Source organism: Lepidochelys kempii, chromosome 17 (assembly GCF_965140265.1).
Source record: "Lepidochelys kempii isolate rLepKem1 chromosome 17, rLepKem1.hap2, whole genome shotgun sequence".
NCBI classification, from domain to species: domain Eukaryota; kingdom Metazoa; phylum Chordata; order Testudines; family Cheloniidae; genus Lepidochelys; species Lepidochelys kempii.
In genome coordinates this window covers 5,408,006-5,432,700 of record NC_133272.1, presented here as the reverse complement: position 1 = coordinate 5,432,700, position 24,695 = coordinate 5,408,006, and the positions used below count along the sequence as shown (strand labels likewise).

The 24,695-nt window shown below is 42.1% G+C and overlaps 2 protein-coding genes across 14 annotated transcripts in view; one reads left to right on the top strand and one right to left on the bottom strand.

Annotated features, from left to right (window-relative positions):
- The window catches only part of VMP1 (vacuole membrane protein 1), an 88,721-nt gene extending 68,662 nt beyond the window's left edge, over positions 1-20,059 (bottom strand). The window contains exons 1-8 of one of the 11 annotated variants that reach the window (XM_073315206.1): positions 19,954-20,057; positions 16,491-16,599; positions 16,151-16,324; positions 14,693-14,762; positions 13,688-13,824; positions 7,252-7,353; positions 4,499-4,634; positions 1,647-1,737 (exon numbers count right to left, since the gene is read on the bottom strand). In XM_073315206.1, the coding sequence (XP_073171307.1) occupies positions 1,647-1,737; positions 4,499-4,634; positions 7,252-7,327 (303 nt within the window). In that variant the 5' untranslated portion in view covers positions 7,328-7,353; positions 13,688-13,824; positions 14,693-14,762; ... (1 more) ...; positions 16,491-16,599; positions 19,954-20,057. Of the gene's footprint in view, positions 1-1,646; positions 1,738-4,498; positions 4,635-7,251; positions 7,354-13,687; positions 13,825-14,692; positions 14,763-16,150; positions 16,325-16,490; positions 16,600-16,790; positions 17,017-19,427; positions 19,499-19,953 lie in introns of those variants that run through there. The other 10 variants (XM_073315207.1, XM_073315211.1, XM_073315205.1 and 7 more) reach the window with 10 other exon arrangements.
- Positions 19,581-23,193, top strand: PTRH2 (peptidyl-tRNA hydrolase 2). 3 transcript variants are annotated; one of them, XM_073315227.1, is made up of 4 exons: positions 19,581-19,779; positions 20,222-20,384; positions 20,994-21,122; positions 22,514-23,193. In XM_073315227.1, the coding sequence occupies exon 4, from the start codon at positions 22,535-22,537 to the stop codon at positions 23,051-23,053; it is 519 nt and encodes a 172-aa protein (XP_073171328.1). In that variant the 5' UTR covers positions 19,581-19,779; positions 20,222-20,384; positions 20,994-21,122; positions 22,514-22,534; the 3' UTR covers positions 23,054-23,193. The 3 variants fall into 3 exon arrangements, with proteins under 3 accessions (XP_073171328.1, XP_073171329.1, XP_073171327.1); XM_073315228.1 differs by lacking the exon at positions 19,581-19,779 and having other exon boundaries at positions 20,088-20,338; XM_073315226.1 differs by lacking the exon at positions 19,581-19,779 and having other exon boundaries at positions 20,088-20,384.
- The last annotated feature ends 1,502 nt before the right edge of the window (positions 23,194-24,695 follow it).

Genomic DNA, 24,695 nt, shown 5'->3' with positions numbered 1-24,695 from the left:
AATTGCCAGCTACTACCAAATGTGAGGGCAGTTCTTGTGAAGCAGATATTTATCCACCAAGAACAGGACTGAGCCACCAACTCATTTCAGAGGCCAAACAGCCAGATGGAGGTCAGTTAGTCACTATCTATACTTAGTGGACTTAGTCACTATCTACATGGAGTGAGTTTGAGTGTTTCTATATTTTCTTAATAAAAACAATGGTAAGAGAACACTTGGAAGGGGAATTCTAAGTGATTATTAGCCTCTGGATTTAAATAAAGGTGTACCTGTGTTAAAAACAGAACAGCAAGTGTAGGAGTTCTGCAATGTTACAGGCTCTTGATTTTCCAGGTCAAGGATAAGAACAAGATGAGTCACATCAGAGGATGGAGAAAACGAGCACTAGAGGCCATTTTCAATATTGAATGCTAGTCAGTGAAAGGGACCAACACCAATCCGAAAATGGCAGCACCTGGATCTCCTGGCTGAGGTTGGGAATCAAAGCCCTGCTGAAATGCAAAGGGTCATTTCTCTAGCACCAACATACATTTGCATAGCACCAGGGAGGCTCTTGCTATGCCTGTAAAAGCACCTAAAAGGCAGTTAGCCTAACAGTTTGGCAGAATGAAATGTACTTTAATGCTTCAAAACTGCGTAAGATTCTTCCCCAGGTACATGACTCATTGGGCTGACCTATTCTTAGGGCTCACAAAATTATACCAAGGGATTCAATTACAATCAGAAAAGTTATTGTGCTAGGTTACTACATAAAAGATCTGGTGTGGGAGTTAAGACTCTTGCTGCACATGTTGCAAGCACCACAGGTAGGCAGTCAAATCTCTGAATGGGGAAGCAGGTGGAGTTGGATTTAGGCAAGATTTTTGGAATCTGAAAGGGCTGCATGGAAGAGAGAGTCAGAGCAACAAGAAGGGACAGCTGATGGCTTCCAGCCAACCATCTCCTTTGCAGGGCTGGGCTGACAGGGCTGTCTCCCACAGGACAAGATCAGAGACTTGGTATTGCCTTCCTCCCTGACTTACATTTCTATAATGGTTTACATTTTTGCACCGATACAAAAAGTATCAAACTTCATATCACCTGGGATGCAGGTAGGCATAAAATCCATTTTAAAGGAATTGGGAGTAACAGCACTAGGATTTGAACTCAGGAGCTCCTGACTCCCACCCCCATGCTCAGTCCATTAGACTATTCTATGTCCGGAGAGAAAGACCATCCCAGATGGTTTGAAGAATCCTCTGCAAGGAGGAAGAAACAATCTACCTGGGAGCCCTGACATTTTGGTAGATTATGGTCCCATTTAGCCTTAGTTTTCCTGACAGCAGAGCCCAATGCTGAACACTCTGAGAAGCAGATGTGGAGTGGCACTTATTCAGAGATAGATGACAAGTAGAATACATGTGGCTGCAGAGAGGTGGACTGAATGATCGGATAGGTCTTCCCTATCTTTACCATCTATGATTCATTTGCTATGCAGCAGAAGGGAGTGCACGGCAGGGGGAATTAACAGCTGCATAAAATGAACGCTCAGGTAGATGCATTACCATTCTTGTATGACATTATTCAATCCCCTCAGTGTACGTTTTGGTAGGACAAGGACAGGAAGTGCCAGCCATAAAAGAAAATAACTTGGATGAACTGCATACCTGTTGATGTGTTCCTTCTATATAATACGCAGCTGTAAGCACTGCAAGCAGCAGCAAAAAAGACACCACGATACTTCGGCGATGCCACAATCTTAAAAGACAAATTACAATTAGGGTCATTCATATTTTTCCATGCATTGCAAAGCCACCTCTGTGTCATTGTCGAACAGCTTTATTGGGGTGCATCAAAAGGGTAAAAAGACAGCCTGACAAATTTGTTATTTTAAGATATAGGTCAAAGCTCTCTTAAAAGAACTGAGGAGTCTTGATTCTTTAATGGGAATCTGATTTCACTTGGAACTGGAATAAGAGAGTTCTGTTACACAAACTGAAAGTATTTTTCATCCAATTAACTCTATGTTCTACAAACATTAAGCCTTGACACCCAAGATAACTGGTACTGCCATATTATCAATTTTACGGAGGAGTAAAGCAAGGTACAAAGTAGTTAAGTAACTTAGCGAAGGTCACAGTAAGTCAGTGGGAGAGCTGGGAATAGAACTTAAAACTCCTAACTCTGAGTCATATGCTCTGACCAGTAGGGCAAAGTGGCATTAGAAAGGGTAGTCTTATAACTATTTGGGTTCTCTCTTAATCTGTTGAAATTAAACCTTGAAAAGGTCTCTGGTTTCAGCTCAGAAAAATGCAATGTGAAAACCTTCCAGTTAATTATCAAGTGTAAGGAAATTATCAGTGGGGGTGGAAGGGGAGAAGTATTTCTTTATGTAATTTGAGATCCAGCTACTTTGGATTTTGTGTCTATCTAGCTTTACAAGGCTGCAATAAAACTGTTCCTTTTGCTTGGCAGTGCACAGCTGGTTTAGGCTAGATCATTTATTTTACCCTTTTCTTGGCAATCTAACACAATTGCACTCTCACCTAATGCCATATTACAGAAATTTTAATTTGCTGTTTAATCGTGTTTTTAAAATAACACTATCAACTGCAATTGAGTAAATTTTAAAATAATTAGTTAAAGTTTCAGGTACCACACTAGTCCCCTGCCAATTTTTGTCTTTTTACAACCACGTCTGCCCTTATATGGGGTTTTTCTCCCCTGCTGCAGTGTGCAAATCCCACATAATCAACAGGGAGGAATTGCCATATAGGGGAAACAGTGAAACTGACTAAACACAAATCACTCAAATGCATAATTAAACAAGGTGAAAACTCCCTAATCTCTTTCAATTATAGAAATATTTGGTGTTACTTGTAAAGTAGGCTAAGAATTCAGACAGGAAGTGCAATTCTTAGATTGACAGTCACCCTTTAAAGCACCATTTAATAACAATATAGTATAACCCAGCATAGGACAATCTGAATTTGTGTCTGTTAATATGTTAAAACAGAATCAGTTAAATTATTTTCTGTGAATACTGCATAATGTTAGTGTCCAAAATATTGCTGTGTTACAATATAAGACGTAAGACAGATACACAAGTTTAAAATATAGAAAGCCAGGTACCAATCAAATTGGATAAAATATCAACTCCAATGTTATTTTCTAGGGTGTACTTTAGTAAATTGTTAAAGAATTTTAAATAAACAGTGTCACAAATGTATATGGGACATGGAAAAACAGTTCTCAAAAGAAACAAGCCCAAGAACACTGAAAGAAAGCAAAAAGTGCAAGAGGATATTTTTTAGGAATACACTACATAAGCCACAAATTATTTTGCACATGGGTCACTTCAGAAGATCAGCGTTTAAGTTACTCACTCCTCTGAATGGGCCCCATACATCAGCACTCTCCTTCTGGCCTGGAAAGTGGGTGAATGCAGCTTATCAGCATTCTCAACTGACTAAAGGGCTTGTCTATTCAGAGACTTGATGCATGGTAAGTCGGATGTGAATCTATCCACACCAGCCTGCCATACTGTGGCCAGGGCTGTAGACCCTGCAGCTGTGCACTAGAAGTTCAGCGTGCTTTGACGTACACAGCAGATTCACATCCAAGCCTGCCATGCACTAAGTCTCCATATAGACAAGCCCTCAGTAAGGGGCATTCTAACAACGGCACTACTAACATTACCCAAGACCACATCAGAGCATACCTACTTGGTTGGAAATTGACCATTTGATCATAGGCTCATTCTGAACACAAGTCCATTAATTATCAACATGCTAGGATGGCTTGTTATTAATGCTGTTCTCCCTTGATAATTTTATTCATATTTATCCTTCTCCAATACAAAGCTTTTCATGTTTAGTACAGTAAGAAACTTAACTCTAACCTTCCCCATTAGGAAGGAATGTTAGGCAGGTTGGGGGTCACAATCCTTATCATGGTGAGAGCCTATTCAATATACCGTTTACAAATCATGGTTTAGAGACAGCACCACTATAGATTATTTCCTACTGTGGAAGAGAACACGTCAATTAAAAGCAAAGTCCTCTCTATATTTCATAAACGTGAATACAAGTGCCAGGCAATCTTGAACTTTGCCCTGATAGGGAGTTACTAATATCCCTTAATGAGTTTCAAAGGCATATAATAATAAAATCTGAGCTCCCGTCTAGATGCAGTCATTAATACAATAGTTCATGCTGTCAAGCTCCCTAAGCACTATCTTGTCATTTCAAAGAAGGATATTCAATTATTCAGAAATAAAGACTCTGATGCTTTTCTATTTATCAAGGCAATTTGGAGTTTGATATCAATGCAATTTACACACAAGTTTTGGTGAGCAGTCGAGAACATGGTTTATTTAAAATAAATTTTAAAAAAAGAGTATTTTTCTTTGAAACAGATTTATAACCGTGAACCATCACGGAATGTGAGATGCCACAATGATCTACTGAATCAAAGCACCCCACAGAGCTTAGAGATGGAAATTAAAGGTGATCTTTACTTTATGGTCCATTCCTTCAAGTTTATTAGGGTTTCCAGGAAAAAATACTGCAAGGTAATGAGTGGTTGTCTCCAGAGCACAATATTTTGCCTCTCTTCTCGGTCCCTTCGCTTCCGTTCACATGGCAAAGAGGGGTCTGGAAATGAAGATGGATGGAAGAGTTAATATATCAACAAGCTGACAGTTCACATTCCACCCCAACCAAAAGTTCCATGATATTTTTAACTTCTCTGGGAAATTAACACTTGTGCTCACAGCAGTGTCTCCTCCTCCCCTTGTAGAGAGTTCCTCCAGGGGCTCTATGACTGTGAAGTGACCTACAGCAAAGGAAGGCTCACGGTTCCCCCACTCAGCTGACCAATTGCTCCAGAGACTGATGGCCATGAAAGTATTTAAACAAGAAATGGGCTGACCTGGGCTGCAAGGAACTTAGGATTTGTAAGTCTTTATGCAAGAGGCTACACTACGTGCCTCCATAAACGGCTACATTCAGCCAATATCCACTCCCCATTGCAGGAGCCAAATTTTATCTTGAACTTTTTAATTTGGTGCCCTTCCATAACTATTTCCAATCAAATTGGATTGAATTGCATGTGCTCTTTACACAGTTTTGTCTGCTGGCCACTGTGTAACTGGAGAAGAACATCATTCACTGTGCACAGAACCTCAGACCATGCTTGAATGGTTACTTATAAAGGTCCATCCACTGTATCACCCAGACAAAGTGAATCCACCAAAAAATAGGGATCCCATCTAGAGAGCACACTTTTTTGTTTGACCTGCTGTCTTTAACCAACTTAGACATTATAAATGTGAAGAGACATTTCATTCCAGTAATTCAGTTATAAGACTAAACACTGCACATGGTTTAAAAATCCCTGGTGTTACACATTAAAAGTTAGAGAACAAGAATGGAAGGATTTTTATGGGCAGTATTTAGTGCAGTTTTTGAGAGTACCATAAACACTAATAAAAACTAACTACTTTGGATCAGGATGACTTGTCCAGGACCATGTAAATCAAGGATTTTGCCAAGCTTTTCAGAAGAATTGGAATTTTGTTCACTCAGAAGAGCATGTGTGCACTGATGTAAACAGACAGATTACGAAGCAAACCAAGATATAGATTGGTTACCCTCATATTCCAACTAACAGTGATTTTTCTATTGTTTTGTGCATCTAATAAAGTCAAATATTTATATAGTGCTTTACAAGTTCAGAGCATTTTACACACATTAACTAGTAAACCTCACACCCCTGTGAGGTAGATATAGAGGCCAGTGCATGGCCATACGGTATAATCAGGACTAGAATTTAAGGTCACTTGACTTCCAGGCCTGTGTTTTAGACACTGGTCCATGTTGCCTTATAAGATAACCTCTGATACAGTTTATTTCACACATGAATTGCATATTGGATCAGACATTGGTTCTCTCTAGTCCCGTATCTTGTCTCTGACAGTAGCCAGCACCAGATGATTCAGAAGGATGTGCAAGAAACCCCATAATAGACATATGTAGAATCACTTGCCTTCCAGGGGAGTCTCTTTCCAACCCCTACTAGTTAAAGACTGATTTAAGCTGCTGAAGCATGAGGTTGTGTGTCCCTTCTATAACTTTAATATAAAAAGCTTGTATATTCTTGTTATCCATACAGATATCCACCCCCTCTTTGAATAGTGCTATATTTTTGGTTTCAGAATCTGTTCCGTTCTCTGGCATTTCACAGAACATCTTTAACAAAGACACTTCACAGTTATTAAAAGTGCTACACGATGGACTATGAACAGATACCAATACCAGAAATGAGGGGTTGAAAAAGACCACAAACTTAGCAAAACAGTGTGAGGAGGATGAGAACAATTGAAGAGCAATAAATGAGTGGTTTGAAGAAATCTGGAAAAAAACAAAACAAAACCAAACCTATTGGTATAAACATAGAGGGAGATTATTCCACCAAAGAAAAACAGAAAGAAGGGAAGCAAAGCAAACAGAGATGGTGCTGGCACCCACTGGTTTCAGAATGGTGAAGTCCAGAGTGTATATATATATATGGCAACCAATGACTAGAGACGAAGTAGGTAAGGAAAGAGAAAGATCCAGAATGCTAAACTGCATAGGGGCATGCATTGGCACAGACAAACCATATGAAGCTGACAGGAAACAAGGTAAGATTATGATCATTGTTATGAAATCCAGCATAAAGCAGCCAACTGGTTATCTTTTCATAAATAAGATCCCATGCGCTAAGCATTAGTTCTATCTTAGTCCAAAGAAATGGCCCACTGACAGAAACACACCGGCAAAGAATAACCAAGAGAAGCTAATTGTTTTGTCAGTAATTCTTCTTTAGCAAATGGCAAACTATAGTTTACAGAAGGGCTAATTCAGAAATTAAAATTTGGGTTTCTCCCAAAGCAGGGTAGATTTTTCATTGTCTGAGTACAATCTCTGGTGTCAAAGGGCTGAGTTGCTTGGAATGCTTTCTAAACCTAAATACCTGCCAAAAGATTTTTTTTTTCTTCAATGGAGCACCTGATGCTGCAGCTCTTAAGCATACACTCATTCAAGTCAATAGGATTTGTGCATGGTAAGGATACAGAATTGGTTTAGGCAGTATATTTCTATGTCAGTCTCCCCCTCAGTTCTACTTGGGCTAAGTTTCCCAACCCACATATCTCCTCAGAGTCTGTTGAGGGTAATTGAAGGTACCAGATTGACTAGACTAGAGGAGGAACAGCCATTTTCAACCTACCTGTAAAGTTCCCATTGTGCTGTTCTTTGATCATTCCTATGCGTCTCTGGTCACAATCTGTTCCATTCTCTGCCATTTCATAGATCAGTCACTTATGAGGATCTAATAGCAACCAAAAAAAAAAAGTGTAAGTATAATGATTACCCATAACAGATAAAATTCCATTTATTACTTATTCTGAGGATGAAAAGGAGAGATCCTGCATCAGTATGCCAAATGTCCAAGCCACCCACATAGCATGCTTACCTTTCTTGCAATACAATATTATATAAATGTTGGAAGTGAATGAACTGCCAATATGGCAAAGGCAATCTTAAACCACGTATCTCACACACACAGAAACCTAAACTGCAGAACTGAAGTCTGATGTGATCCCTGCATTATTTACAATGTTCCCCAAAGTACAACTTTGCTCAACTTTTAACTATCACTTCTACTAGGCAACCCATTTTTACTGGTTCCATGAGTTGCCACTGAAGACAAGTTTCAGTTAATTTAAGCACTAGGTACCTTTAATGTGACACATGTGAGTTCAAAACTGAAGTGTGGTGAACACAGAAAGAACACACACCACTACAGCCCCTGGACAAATAATGGTATGCTACCAGCTGGCTTTGCAGTTGACCAAATTACAAAGCCAAGTTGTAAATCGAAAAACCCTACCTAAATTAATTCTGAAATACTTACTGAAACCATATTTCCATATTCTCGATGTTCTTCACACTAGAAACTAGATCAGACTGCATGATGGCACATGCCCACCAGCTAACCATGCATGCAACAATCCACCAAAACAGTTCACATCCTTAATAAAAATAACCTAGTTCAAGAACTAGGATATAGATTTGTCCCTTGTTTGCTAAAGCACAATCTAAAATTAAAAAAAAAAAAAAAAAAAAAACAGTAAAAACATGCTCTAAATCTGCCTCCTTCTAAAGTGATCTGAAAATTATACATTTCCCCCATTATTTGCTCTTTTCTTCTGTCTACATCTTTTCATCCTTACAGAATTTTAACAACCGACTACGTTCTTTCTTATTCATGAGTATAAGTGCTGCAACATGTGGGAGGACAGCCTGAAATAGAATGTTGCAACAGATATTTTCTACTGACCAGCTGACAGTTCTTATGCAATAAAACAAACAAACTCCCTCCACAATCCAGCGAGGTTCCCTACTTTAAAATTTAACTCTTGCATCTTAAAATAGCCTCTCGAAAATTGTTTGGAAGAAATACTCTAGGAAGCTAAAACATCATCTTTGTGTTAAGTTTCTCTTGGTTTACAAAATAAGATTTACAGTTTTTGATAGTCTCCTTTTCCTTCTGACATGAGAAGCCTATTAAAATGATAGTTATATAAACTCCACATTGGTAGGAAATGAAAATAGTTTTCAAGACAAATATGAAAAAAGAACCAAGTGGACACTCAGCTGTGCAGGAATGAGAGGCTCTCCCTTCAGTTTAAGGGGAAGCAGAAACTTTAAATCTAGTCAATTTAAAAAATAAGTTGAAATATGTTTCAGATACGAGGACTTGCCCCAAATGTCCCTTCCTGACTTTTATTGGGTTACATATCTCTGTTTACTATTTTAACAAATGTTTTTCACAACACTGTTGCTGTGTAAGAAATCCCACATAAACAGAAGAAACTGACTATGGCAAATGCACCAAGTTATTCTTTTTTTCCTTTTTATCAATACTATAGTTTAATCTCTTTCAGTTGTAGGAGTCTCATGTGTTACTTGTAACACTAGCTGGCAAAACATTTTCAGGTGGAAGTGTGATTTTAAGTTGTTATCCCTTTAACTAAATACCCTATTTCTCTGCCCAAAGATGTAAGCTTTATGAACAAAATCAGCCAAATGTCAGTAATCACTCATGCAGTCTTTCCGCCAAGCAATATTTCCCCATAAATAACAAATGAGCAAGAGCAACATAGTGTTTAAACTAGTTATTTTGCAAATAGAAACTGTTTAGTCAAATGCTAAAGGGTTCCAAAAGGACTAAACCAATAGCAGACAAAGCAATGTGACCTTGCAAAAACTTCCTTTTGTAGAATGATAGATACCTGAGAGGCTGCAAAAACCTGCCATGCCTTAAGGATCACACAGTGCTGAAATGGGACAACAGCAGCTTTACAACATAGCTATACTGTCACATGAGAATCCTTAGTTCAAGGATGTTCTCAGAACTGCTACCAGGGCAGAGACTCTCCCGATTTGTCACCCACACCAGTTTTACACTAGCATAACCCCATTGTCTGCAGTGGAATTGCACCAGTACAAATCAGAACGTAGCATGGGTGTGGCTATGTGACACAGGGACAAATGTTTGATCATCTCTTGATTTCAGCAGGGCAGCAATTCCACGAAGTGGCAGACTGTATCACTTCTAGTGACCACATTTATTAACTGGCTATGCAAGAGAGGTTTACTAGGCTTGGGGCTGCAAAGGGAAATAGTGAAATTGGAAGACCATAGTTGCATTTACTGATGATTATACAGGTACCATTTTCTTAGGGAAGTGGTTTTTGAGAGCCAAGTTGAAAGACTGCTCATCTCTGAAGTCAGCAAAATTCAACAGGCATTATGCATGACAAATGTAGCCAACATGCATTTCAAAACTGCATAAATAAGATCTATTTATTCTTTATTTTAGTTTAATTCTTTCTTTTGCACAGTTTTAGCCTCCAAGCTAGGAGAGGTTTAAGCAGTGGGGAAAGATTGTGTCTGTACACTCTGCTTAATTATGTTTCAATAAAATGGAGCTAGTGCAATATAATTCAAAGTGCTCTGATGGTTTGATGCTACAATCTAGTTTCCATGCAATTCTCCAATGCTTAATGAGCTGAATTCCACTGCTGTCCATTAAACACTTTAAAGGCAGGAAAAATCTACAGCTCCCAGGAGCATAGAGGCTCTGTACTATACAAATCCAGCTAACAGAGAGCAAATCTTACCTTGTCTGCTTGGAAAGGGCTTAGCTTTGTGTAATGTTACATCAAATACACAAATTAGTGTTTACAGTAAAGCATGTATATAATCTCCTAGCAAACTTCTGTAAGTTACATAATCATTAAGAAGGTCCCAAGTACATTTACTCTATGGCAAAACTGTAAGGGCCTATGCAGCAAGTTTAAGCACTTGGGTTCAGAAGTAGGGCATTTAGTGCTTTTCACACTGCAGGTCTGAGTGCGGTGCAGTTGACAAACTTTGCCCAGGTTTTTGTTTAATTCAAAAGTTATTTTTGTTTTACTTAATTCAAACACACTCAAATATACTAACATCTCGCTGTGATTAAAAAGTGGAAGGATGCACATGCAGAAAGTAAAGCAAGTTTAGCTTTTAGACATTTTAATCTGTTTGAGGCCTAACAGACACACTGATCCTGTTAAGGAAATTGATTACTGTATTACCTATATGATTGGGGCCAGAGAGGGACAGTAGCTCCTGATTTACTGGTGTCCACATAAGACCCTTCATATGCTGCCGAGCATCCTCTATGATCCTTTGCCAAGTATTTAATGAATAATGCCGAGATGCCTCACTCAGATCAAAGAGAAAAAGATACCTGAGGACAGTCTGCTCAAATCTATCTATAAAAGGGTGCAGGTGCGTGCGCGATGAGCAAGTTAAGCCCCAGCACTGAATCAGACCCTCACCTCTTATGAGCACTGAAAAGGAAATGCATTCCGTATCTAGACAGAAAGCAGCCTAATATAATGCAGTGACCGTCAAACAGCGGAATAAATCATTCAAAATAGGGGGTTAAAGAAGGCAACTTTCCCTTCATTTTGCATCTGAGCTATTTACACTGTTTGTGTGTTAGAGCGATCCCAGGATTCACTCACAAAAGGTTCTTGGCGAACTGCCCACCAGCCCCACAATACTCTATTCAGCTGTAGTGTGATTCATAACATTTTTCATCACAAAGACAATTACTGGTAGTCAAAGTGTTACTTTGTCAACAACAACAAAAGGCTCACAAAAACTGTGGCTGTTACTATGGAGTAAAATTACAAACAATTCGTAACAACAAACTATTGTAGTGTCAAAATAAAACCAAATTAAAACTCCTGATTTAGAATTCCAGTCAACTGTACTTAAAGCATAGTTAGCCTGGTGTATAAAATCTTTCCTTTCAGTATTGTGAGGGGCCTGCTGGAATGCCCTACTCTGCAGCTTACCCAAAGCTAATCTCCAAAAACACCAGCCTGGAGACGTTCCATTCACTCAGGAACTCACTAAGGTATCTTCATCTTCCAACTCACAGTGACTGAAAGTCATGCAGGAGACGTACTTTGCACTCCAGTCTGGAGGAGCGAACAGTGCACTCCAGTCTGCAAGAGGTAAACAAGTGCTTCTTGAGAATCCCTTATTTCCCCTTAATCACTGCACCTAAGATTTTTGGAGGAGACCTTCCCCGTTATGTTTAAACATCAGGGAAACAAGTAAACAGTTTTAACAACTTCATGGTTTTCAAAGACAATACAGGGTAAGTCCAAGGCCAAGACCTCATTAGGACAAATAACCCAAAATTAGCACATGAATCCTTATCCCAGTGCTGGGCAGCATACAGGTCTTTAAAAGGGCTACTCTTAGGCCTGGTCTACACCTAAAACTTAGGTCATCCTAGCTACCTCACTCAGGGTTAGTTAAGTCGACCTAACCCCTGTAAAGAATTCTTTGTTGACTTAGCTGCTGCCTCTCGAGGAGATGAATTTACTACAGCAATGGAAAAACCCCTTCTGTCACTGTAGGATGTATGTACTGCGGGCGTTACCATTTAAATTTAAACTGCAAGTAACTACAGACCAATGTGAGAAAAGCTACATGATGTAAAACTACAATTTTAGACACGTTTTTACAAGACACAAAAAGCCCCCTGCTCTTCCACTTCTAATAGAAACAACAACCCTACAGAAGTGACAAAACATGAATAAGGCTAAGATTTAGTCACGGGTATTTTTGGTAAAAGTCATGGACAGGTCACGGGCAATACATAAAAATTCACCACCCATGACCTGTCCATGACTTTTACCAAAAATACCAGCGATTAAATCTCTATTTCTGGTGCCCCGCTGCTCTAGGGGGCTCTGCGCAAGTGCTGGGGGTTCACTGCCCTCCAGCTGCTGCTCCCGGGGATCACTTTCCGGACAGCCTCCAGCCGCCCTGGGACTGCTGCTGCTCGGGCAGTCCCCAGGGCACCCCCAGGACTGCTGTTCAGGCACTCCCCAGAGCCAGCCACACCAGATACCGTTTCCGCGGTCCCTGGGACCAGCTGCCTGGGGCCTCCCAAGCAGCGGCTGGTGCAGCTGGTCCCGGGGACTGCTAGAGCAGCTGGCCCTGGGGTTGCTCCAGCAGCAGCCAGTGTGGCTAGCCGTGGGGCACCTGAGCAGACTGCCCAGCTGCTCTGGCAGCCCTGAAGTCAGCCGCACAAGCCACTGCGGAAGTCACAGAATCTGTGAGTTCTGCAATCTCTGTGAAAGAATCGCAGCCTTAAACATGAACCACGTGATTTATCACAAGTGAACTAGACTGTAGTCACTAGAAGTCTACAGATATTTAACACGGTTTTGGAACAAATGTCCAACCCTAATGGAAAATGCTATTAGCATCAACATGACAAGGCCCCTTGAAAGAAACATCTTCACTAAAAGGTAGCCATCCGGGTCTGACTCACCTTCATAACACTGACTAACATAACTCGCTGCAGTTCTCAAGCATGACAGGCCACTAAAACCCTGCTCACAGAACACAAAATAGTAGGAAGGCACTGAACAAATGACCAGTTGTGAGTTTCTCTGTCCACTGAGAGCTAACATTTCCCTTTTTACAGCACCAAATGACCAATTAAACATGAAAGTCCTTTCTTTCCACAGTAAATACAACAGGGCCCAGGATGCAGAGACATGCAGAGAACAGAGACAGTGATCTAAAACAAAGGTTTCTTTTTACTTTAAGTTTAATTACCTCCCTCTACCACTCCCACACTCATTACTCATCCAAAGGCAACAATGTTGGCTTGGTCTACACTACCAACTCAAGTCCGTATAACTATGTTGCTCTGGGGTGGAGAAAATCCACACCCCGGAGCAACATCGTTTTACCGACCTAATTCCTGGTATATACAGCGCTGTGTCGACAGGAGGGCTTCTCCCATACACACAGCTACCACCTCTCGGGGAGATGGAGTGCCTACACTGACAAGAGAACTCTCCTATCAGTGCAGGTAGTGTCTTCACTGAGCAGGGCAGATGCACTGCTGCCCCGTTGTGGGTGTGGACAAGCCCTTAATGAAGGCTAGATTGACAATGCCTTGTTCTTATCCAAATAAAAACACTTTCCTCCACTAGATAGTCATGGATTATCTGTTCACGAATGAATTTCTGCCAGTAAAGAACAAAAACCAGCCTGCAAATGAAACATTAATATACCTTTTAGCTTCCTGTTCAGTATTTCAGATCTTTTTCTCCTCTTCTGTGTATTAAGCCAATGGGACAGTCTACTCTCTTGTCAGCTCTGTAGACATTCAAGACCAAAGTAAGTGCTCTTCTCCCAGATCTTCTGCCCCCTATAGAGGAAGATATTGCCTGCTCATCACATGATATAAAACTGACAATTCATAATTTGACAGTTAATAACTCCCCCAAAAGCCCATAGAAAATATAAAAAGTAACAGCTTGAGATGTTTTAATCCTTTGAAAACTCAAGGGGAGCATTCAATTAAAAAATTAGGACACATCTTAAAGGCATTCAAAATCTCCATAGATCTATCTATAATGGGTTACTTTGATATGAGTGCATATATTCCAGTACTAAAACGCTCTTCTAGCTAAAACTGTTTAATCCCCAAAGGAAAGGACAAGTAATTTAAAGACCACAGGCTTCCATTTAATGGGTCATGCCTCTGTTCACCAGACCTACTTTCCAATTTTTAGTCAAATATAGCTTGAGAAAAGTCATCTGAAAAAACCCCCGACGGCTAACTTTTTCATCTTTTCAACAAGACTTTGGGATGCCTTTTAAAAAGAATTAATCCATAGTGCTCGTAGCCCTCCAATTTTAGTGAGGCCACTTCAGTTATTAAAAGCTCGGATCCTACAATCAGATCCACATGAACTGAACATTTGTGCCTGTGAGGAGCCTCACTGACTTCAACAAGGGCTCTGCATAGTTTAAAATGGTCTATCAGGAACAATCTGAGTACCTGAGTGATGCATATTTGCATTAGTCCTTTTTATCTATACTGTATAAATATTAATAGCCAAAACGCAAGCCACTGAGGCTGTACAAGTTATCTTCAGTGGTGCTTATTTGTGCAAACTCTGCCTGTCCTCCTCTAAAATACCCAGAAGTCATTTTAAAAAGTTATTTCCTTTAAAAACAATTTAAAAAGTAATCTATTTAGAATAATTATAGGGAATGTTAGTATTCTGTACCATTTTCCAAACTGAGGACGGACATCACTTCAGAACCAGTATCCCCACAGTTCTGTAATTTCACATTTTCCTAGTGAATTTTAGAATGGAAAAAATGTAAATAAGGAGGCTTAATTTAATTCTTCCATTAGAAAAGCAAGAACTTGGCTTTACTCCATGTTAAGGAGCAGACAGGAACTCAACACACTCAGAAAATAATCCCGTTTTATTCACCTTTTTTAGTAGAGATTTTAAAAGTTGCATTTTTATAGCCAGGCTTACTTCCTCCTCACAAAAGAATGAATTCTTACTCCCTTTCAAAGTGTTTCAGGTTGAGTTTTTGCCATTCATGTTTTTTCCACACAGCAGTGAATTGGCTGTCCTAGCAGTCTAGAGCTGCCACGACAGGGATCACAGGTCAGAGTCCTCACTCTGTAAGCTGACAGGAGACAACATGCCTAACCTAGGGGTGGATCATGAAGCAGGGTGCCAGTTCCCTGAATTGCTTTTTAATGAACTCCTCTGGGCTGACACAGACAGTGCTCTGAATGGCATGGATAGGTTGCAGGCGAAACCACTTCTAACTCTCCAAAGAGAGAGGATGATGCATGCCCCTAGGAAGGGAGATGTGAGGGGCTCCTCAAAGACCTCAGAATAAGTATTGCAGCCAAGTTACTGTAAAAGTCCAGTACCCTGTACTTTAACAATGTGACCAGAACATGCTTCTTTAAGCCTGTTACATATCAAATCATCACTGGAAAAACTGTTACCCCCTGGCTGATTTTGAACCAGAACACATTAAGATAACAAGCTCTTCCTCTACCACATTAAGCTGGTGTCTGGAAAGCACTGAGAGATACTACTGTACCTTATAAACAGAGACTAAGTGGCAAGTATTACACACAACACCCAATCAATGCTCTGTGGCTCGGGAGGACAGACGGGACTAAGGGTCACAATTTTGCCCATCCATACAGAGCAACTGGGGCAAGGTTTGAACAGTCCCTTCGGCAGAATTAATGGTTTGAAAAGCCTGATATGAGGAGAAATAATGGATTCTGAGCAAGACGTGACAGACTAGAGAGAAATCTTCAAAAAAGAACATAACCACGTTTTTAAGTGGTTAGACAGGTACATAGCTTTACCTAAGCCCAATGTTAAGAAGCACAAAGCAGTTCATGCAGGGCCACCTGCAAACGTTAGTGCTTTTAATACAGCTCTAACACAGTACTCAACAATGCATTAGAAAAGTTTAGAGTACAGCAGCCAAGCAGACTATCACCAGCTTCCACAGACTTATAATACAAACAGAGGCAGGAAATGACATGGTCACAAGGTAGAAATACGTTTAGTGCCAAAAGGTAATGTCAGTGGGAATTAACGGTGGGTGAGCAAAGAGACAGCAAGGCTACAGTTAGAATGAATGGGCAACACTGTAGTCCTGGCACAATAGCAGCCTGTAGCTTCACAACCTCTTACCCCCAACCACTGGCTGGTGGAGCAGACGGGTTTTATAGTTGATTTGACTCTACCCTGTTTTCTAATCAGAGGATGACACTTGGTCCCAGGAAGCAGATGCCCAAGCCTGCCTGGTCATTAAAATTAGGAAGTGCCTCTTCTGTATGTGGAACCACATACCCTGGTTATTCAAATCTGAAAGGGAGAAAAGAGAGGTTCCTAGTGGACTTAATGGGAAACACTGACTGCAGTACTCTACAGCTGCCACTGGGGACTTTGGCTCCCCATTCACCTGCTCTGCATGATTCCCACACCCCAAACTACATCTTTCAAAACATGAGACACTGCAACTAGGACATACTTGACTGGACAGCAGCACCCCAGCAACGCCAGTTGTGTCACACAGGTGAATTCTGGACCTCCTAGAAGGGGAACAGGTTCCTTTGAAGAGGGTTCTTCAGCAGGGAATGCTAAGAAATTAATTTAATTAGGAAAAAAAATTATAGTTATACTAGAACTGCTGCTACTGAAGAATGAGTCAGCCAACTTGAAGGGCATGCCTTTCACATCCCTGAAACACCCGAAGTCTAGCCAGCTAACACTGGGATCTGGCTGAGCAGAAGTATTTATCCTCAGGTTACAGAAAAAAATAGAATTTTACCTCCCAGGTAACAAGTTGTCTCCTGTCACATCCATATACCAAAAGGTATGGTCACTCATACCACACTCACTGGGAGGCTGACAACCTGGGGACAAGAACTGAGAAGCCAATTCAAGATCTCAGTTCCCTGAATGACAGAAGAGAAATGGCAGCCATTTTCCAGGTCAACAGGGGCAGTAACACCAAGGTTGGCTTCTTCCAGTCCAGCACTGCTATTACCACAGGTCTGAAATAAAGCCAAATGGCAGGTTTGGTCAGAACTGAAGTAGATAATGGGTTAACCCAGAAAGCAAAATAAATATCTTGCTGCCCCTAGTAAACAGATGTAAGTCTCTAAAACACGCCAGTATATATATTGTACAAGCACTTTCCACAATGTGCTATTTTTCCTATACACATTAAGCCATGTAAACTGAGACATAAATATTCAATAATTAGATGTTACTCTTTTTCAGCAGTATTAAGTGTTTGGGAGATCTGATTAAAAACTGTGATTAAGATGGACTAAAATAAAGGAAGTAGAAAAAAAGTTTCTCAGTACAGGATTTAAACATGGACGTGCCAGAAGTTAAGAGGTCAGCACTTTCTTTCCATCTGCTCTCCTTTCCCACTGCCATTCCCCATTTAAGAACTAGAGACTGACTCTCCTGCTCTTAACCCTGCTCATAGACAATGCACAGAACTGCCAACTTCAACTACTAAAAGGAGGATACAAAGCTCAGTCCAAATTAAGAGATGGTGCTGAGAGAAGATGACATTTCCTATTGCACAACATGTTTTTCCAAACTTTGTATCCTACAAAAGTTAGCTGAAGTAATCACATAACCAACAGTTACAATGATTATCATGGAATAAAAAAAAAATATTCCCAAACCGCAAAAGCAATATGATGTTGAGACGGAGAGGGTTGCCATTAATGTGAATTTTTCCAGTGGGGCAAATTCATGCATCAGAAAGATCTGACATTTACTTTGTGAGCATTCTGACAGGATGAAAGTTTGCAACCCCTAACAGGACTTATTAACTTTTCACAGTCTTGCAGAATGTGGAATCACACCATCAAGACTGTAATAATTTTAGATGATCAAAAGCCCAAAGGAGAAAGTAAAGGCAAAGAGCAAATGCCTAGATGGGCTTAATACAATTTAAGCAACATTATTTTGTTCGTCTGCACTACATTCCCTCCAAGGTGCTCAGAGCACATTACTAAAGTTAATTAAACCAGCAAACCCAATTGATAGGCAAGTGTTATTTTCCTAGATTATAGATTAGCCTACTGAGGCACAGAAGAGAACTAGATTCTGAAAAAGAACTGCATGTACAATATATATGTCAGTGATATTTCCAGTTCTCCCACTGTGACATCTCTTACTGAAGCTCAGTTTCCCCTGTCTGTAAATCAAGGATAGTACAAATCGGATAACTGGCAGTTTGTGCTCAGAATTACTCCGTTTCATGTGCAAACAGTAGTCGCTGCCAAAGTAATCATACAGATAACTTTTTGTCAAGATCAGGCAACTTGTCTAAAGTCACACAAACTGTCAGCGGCAGAGCTGGAAGATAATGCAGGAGTCCTAATGCCCAGTACCTGCCATATTCACGAAATGACACTGGCTCTGGTGAGAGAGAATAAGAGCTAAGATTCTGGGTCCACAACACAAGCCCAACACTGATCACTAGCCAAAGGGAATAGACTATTACCTGGGTATACTAGATAGGGTGGCATTTACTGCTGAAGATGGCGTTATGGGTAATCCTGCTGCTGGAGGGTGAGGAACGCAAATCCCCAGTGATGGGGTAATTAGGGAATAGAGAATTTTAACAGCGAGAAAGAGAAATTACTTATTGTGTCATCAGTCATTCCCCTTGGGGCCAGTACAAGGATTCCTTTTCCTACAATTTCCAGAGTTCTGTTCAATCTGGTTTGAAATGTCACAAGCAATGGGACTCGTGTGTCTGTTGGGGGACTGTTCTGCAGCAACACAGCTCACTAGCACGGAGTTTTCACCATAATTCAGCCTATTTTTTTCTCCCATTGCTTCTAGTCATATGCCCAATGTGGCAAGCTTTAAATATTCATGAGCTACATCCCTAACCTTAGTCATCTCTTAGTCAAGCTATGAACAATTAGCTCTTAATTTTTTCCTTATGAGTCAATCCCTACAGCCTCAATCATTTTTGTTCCTCTTCTTAGAGCTCCCTGAAATCTTCCACTCTCTCTGGTAATGTAACCAACCATTAACACAGCAGCCATCACCCAAGAGCCATATGGAGCCTCCCTGCTGACGGCACTATGATAATACGCCCGTGCAGCCTAGTACTATGATGTCCTGTTTTGACTGCCATATGTCACTCCAAACAGATGTCTAGTTTGCAGGTCACTCTCCCCCTTAGTCTCTCTTCAGGTTTCTGCCTCCCATTGAATGTGCACGCTGCAATTACTTTCCTTCCCCTCAACTCCAAGAGGAAGCCTATTTTGCTGTTATTTCTTGCCTATGTATCCAGATCCTCTTTAACACTTTTCTATCCTCTCAACGTAGTATTAGCTACAAATTTCATTAGTGGACCCTTCGCTCCTGCCAAGTTATCAATGAAGACGTTAGTGAAGGATAGACCTAATACAGCACACACACACACCCGGACACCTGCCCTGGCTCCACAGACTGCCGCTGAGCATCACTCTCTGTTCACGGGCTAGGAGCCAGTTTCCAGTCCTCACCATCGCCTCCTGCCGGGCTGACAGGACTTGGCTTGCAGATAAAGTGTCACAGGATCACATGGGGTTCTGCTGGGAAAACAGCACATGGGCTCGCCTGGCAGGGTTACCTGCCCCCCCGCTTCCCGCCCATGAGGCTCCCTCCCGGAGATGCTCAGTGATGGGGGAGGAAGGAGAGGAGCCGAGGAAGGCTCCCTGCCCCAGGGTGACCCCCGTAGGAAGAAGGGCTGGCCCTGAGGAGAGGGGGCGCATCCTCCTGCCTCAGGGAACGGGGTAGGGTTTGAGGGGTCCCCGCTGCAGGCTCAGAGCCGGGGGACGCCGCGGCAGGGAGGCCCACAGCTGAAGGGGGGCTGAGGCAGGACACGCGGGGGGAGGGGGGGTCTCTGCTCCAGGGGCCCCACAGCGCAGCGGATGGGGGACCCGGATCGACCCGAGAGCCGCACTCACCCTGCTCCAGCTGCGGCTTCTCCACCCGGCGTCTCCGACTCCTGCTGCCGCTGGGCGCGAGCCAACCCAGAACTGGGGGGTGGGAGGGGCGGGCAAATCTCGCCCACTCCACCTACCGGAAGTGACCGCGGATTCCATTACTTCCTGCGCGCTTCCCGGAAGTTGCCGTGTACGTCACTTCCGCTCAGGCCAGAAAATTCGTGTTCGGATTTTTTTTTCCTTGTCTTTTTCATTGTCTTTCCCGTTGGCTGTCGGTGACGTTTCTAAGATGTGCCACGTCCCGGACTAAATAATTTGCGATTGATACGTGAGGGTGTGACGTCATAGGCGAGCGACGATTGCTGAGGGAAAGTGGCCGGAAGCGGCTTAGGCTCGCGCGTGGTGGGTAGGTAGCAGCGACCTCGTTGGTACGAACGGGAGGCGAGTCTCAGGTGAGGTGACTCGGCTTCCTGTTCCCGCTCCAGCTAAGGCCCGTTTCTGGGGGGCGACCCTGGGATCTCCCCAGCCGGGGGGCATGAGACACTGACAGGCTGTGCCCGGGGGGGCCGTGTAGGCTGGGGACCCTGGTACGTGGGGGGGCTACGGGACATTGGCCTGAGTGGGCTGGGGACCCTGGTACGCAGGGGCCTGGGAGACGCTGAGAGATGGGAGTAGGGTTGCCAACTTCTATTGCTTCAAACAAAACTGAGAACCCTAGCCACGCCCCTTTCCTGGGGCCCCGACCCCCGCTTACTGCATTTCCCTTGCCTCGCTCTTCCCCACCCTCACTCATTTTCACTGGGCTGGGGCTGGGGCAGGGGCTTGGAGTGCGGGAGGGGGTGAGAGCCCCAAATGGGGCTGTAGGTTCTGGGGTGGGGCTAGAAATGAGGGTATCAAGGTGCAGGAAGGGGGTTCCTGGCTGGGGTAGGGAGTTGGGGTGCAGGTGGGGGTGAGGGTTCTGGTGGGAATGCAGGCTCTGGGGGGATGAGGGATTTTGGGTGCAAGAGGGCGTTCCAGACAGGTTCAGCAGGCTTCGCAGCATGCTCTGCTCTCGCCCACAGGTACTGACCACCCCAGCTCACATTTGCCACGGAGCTGGTGGTCGGGCAGCGCGTGGACCCCTGTGGCCCCCTGCCTTGGAGCCAGACCTGCTGGCCGCTTCTGGGGTGCAGCGCGGTGCCCCAGGACAGGTAGGGACTAGCTAGCTGTTCTTCCTCTAATCACTAGATCTGGTTATATAGTATGGTGTGGACTGTGGAGAAACTATACATGTAAAGCACGTAACGCACTGGGACTTAGATAGAGAGAAACTTTCCTTATATTGAAGGGGAACAAAAAATCTCAAATTGTAACACTGGATCATAAAGTGCTGAGAGCGATTCCGCTTATATTGCATGCTCCATGGAGCAAGAAACATGACCTCATTATAAAATTTTCTGTACTACAGTTAGCACTTGTTGTTCCTACTTCCCAGATCTTTATAGCAGCTTTTCCCCACTGGCTACTAAAGCAAATAATGCTTTCTGGCCACAAAGCCTCAGATACCATTGATTTGGGTGGTTTTTTTTACATTTGCTCAAGTAGAGCAAGATTCTGGCTGCAGAATTTCTTTCTAACAATGCATTTCCTGGGGAGTACTGCTCCACCATCATTGTTGCCACAAAGCAAATTCTGAAAAAAAAGCAAAACATAGTTCATGTCTTTCATCCACTGAACTGAGACACTAGAATTTGCTGTATATGAACCATGTAGCATCATACTACTGTGAAAAAAGAAGAGGAGTACTTGTGGCACCTTAGAGACTAACAAATTTATTTGAGCATAAGCTTTCGTGAGCTACAGCTCACTTCATCGGATGCACGCAGTAGAAAAATACTACTCTGAGGCTTCCCTACGCTCCCAAGAGCTGGCCCACAATGACCTAACTTTCAGAGGTGCTGAGCATGGCAGCTCTTGTTAATTTAAATTATGGTTGTGGGTGCTGGGCATCTCCAGAGATCAGAAAAAAGGCATAAGATGGTTTCATGTTTATCTCACTAGCACCAGCTCCAATCTGTTCTGTAAATATTTACTGAATATATTCAAGTAAACTTTTTTTTTAACTCCGAGCTCTATAAATGCCAGATGGAATCCAGAAGTTGATCCGAGTTCCTTCTGGCTTGTGCCTCATCAGCAATGAAGCTTTGGCAATCAGAACTCAACACTTTTGTTGATGTGTAAGAATACTCTGATGCACTAGAGAAGGCAGATTGGGAACTTTTGTTCTCCCTGTCTCATAGTACATGAAAATGAAACAGTTTCTCCATTTTATGAATGTCCCTTTGTTTCTCAATGATAAAGAATTGATCATGATTCCAGAAAGCCAAAAAACCCCTTAAGATATTATAAAATGTTAACGTGAGTTACACATTCTCACCTAGATGAGTACTCTCTAATAGGAAGCAATAGGGACTGGGATTCAGGTGATCTGCGTTGTGATAACTACACTGTCCCATGCTGTATGGTGGTGCTCCAATGAAAGGCATAATATAAAATGAAAGGATATGTTTTATTAAGATAATCTTAACATCTCTCGTTTTAGTCAATCTTCCAATCTGCTACTATGGATTCTCTCTCTAAACCGAGTGTCCTCAGCATAATTGCAGGAGTCGCATGTGGAGTGTGCCTGGGCTGGGGCATTCGTGGGCGATTCTTTAGACCATCCAAAGCCAAAATGCCTGTGTTTGTAAATGAGCTGGGGAATGAAGCCAGTATCATGGGAGAGTCTGGAGAATACAAGATGGTGCTGATAGTCCGTAATGACTTAAAGATGGGAAAGGGTAAAGTAGCAGCACAGTGTTCTCATGCTGCAGTTTCTGCCTACAAACAAGTTCAACGAAGAAATCCTGAGCTGCTTAAACAGTGGGAGTATTGTGGACAACCAAAAGTGGTTCTCAAAGCCCCTAATGAAGAGTCGCTAGTTCAACTCCTTGTTGATGCTCAACAGCTGGGACTGACTGTGAGTATAATCCAAGATGCAGGTCGTACTCAGATAGCACCAGGCTCCCGGACTGTACTAGGTATTGGACCAGGACCAGCTGATATAGTGGATAAAGTTTCTGGCCATCTCAAACTCTTCTAAGATGGAGAACAAGCGTGAGTTTTATTGGAGCAATTGTATACTTCAGCACCAAAGTAGTAATGGGGATAAAATCCAAGCTATGTTTTCATTTCCATGGTTCTGCTTTAGTATAAATAAAAAGCATGTCTATCTTCATTAGACCTTTCCTTGCCTAGTGTGGTCACTTTTTAAAAAAATATTTAGCTGCTGGGATAAGCACAATGAATTGCAAAGGAAGAGCAACCCTAAAATTCTCCTTTGGAGGGAGAGGAACACAAGTCCTGAACCAGACAGATGGCAGCTAAAGGCCTGAGACTTAAAATGGTGCTTTTGAGGAGACTGCAGAAGTGCAGTAAACCCTGGAACTGTAACGTATGTAAAACTGTTAGCTTACTTTTGCAACCTAAAATACCACCTATGTACAGCAACCATTTCAGCCATCTCTGGTATGAAATACAGCAACTGTTTAAATAGCTTCAACAACTTTAAGACAGGAAGGGAAGAATCCAGTATCCAACAGAATTTGCAGGGGAAATGGTAGGTGGATAAGATGTCACTACCCATGCTGAAAAAGCAAGCCTAACCCCACTCTTCTTTGGAAGTGGGCCAAGCAGTGTTGGGTGGTGGTAACGCATTAGGAGCTTGACTTTAAGCTCAGTAAAACAGAATGAACAAAGGTTCTGAGACCAACTCAGCAGAGTTTGTTTCCTATGCTACTACGGTATTTAAACAGTCAGGTTCTCTTCCCAGTTCCACATACAAGGCAGCTGAAAAAAGGAGAGGTTCTAATTTCCTTGTAGACTAGCATGTTAGTACAGGTAGGATGTCAAATTTTTTTTTTCAATCCAATATCTGTGTTGTGTTTTAGCTTGCCCTGTGTCACCAGGGCTAACTGCAAATTAAATGTTTTGGAAAAAATATCTGGAAAGTTTGCAAGTAGGGAAAAAAAATAGCTCCCTTAATAGTTTGAGGCATGCACTTGGGGAGATGAAATAACAGCAGAGCTCTGAAACCATAACTGTTACCACATTAGCAACTCTACATGAAACATTTATGCAATAAATCAACTGATGCAACATCATGTAATCAAATGAGACTGAAGCTCAACTCCAACTGCAGTGTTCTATCCTTGCCTTTGAGAAACAGTAGTGAAAAGCAACAGGTGGCCCTTGATGTAGGGTGCAAGCTATGTTATTGCACTACCCCCTGCTGGTTGGTTTGTGTAACAGTACTGTGATTGAAAAGAAATTGGAACAATGCCAACTAGGATAAGCCTTTCTCCACCATTCCTTGTATCATGTATCAGTGCTAACCAGTAATTAACATGAAAATAATTGGGTGGGGGGTGGATGTATCTTGTACCCCATTTTCCTCTTTAAGGATTATTTTTTGACTGGTTTCATTCCTTTGGGTTTGTTTTTACTAGGAAAAGTGGTCATGTGTAGGCTGGATTTAGCTAACTAAAATCAATCCATTTGACTTTTTCCTGGTGTAGGTTAAGGGTAACACCTTTAGCTCAATTTTAGCTGGTCAAGTTGTAGCATAGGGTAGAACACAGATGCAAAATGGAGCAAAAGGTGTTCTGCTGAACCTTTTCTCTAGTGTAGATTGAATTTTGGGTGAGTTGTCCATGCTGCTAGTACTTGAGCAGCAGCCTGTGTTA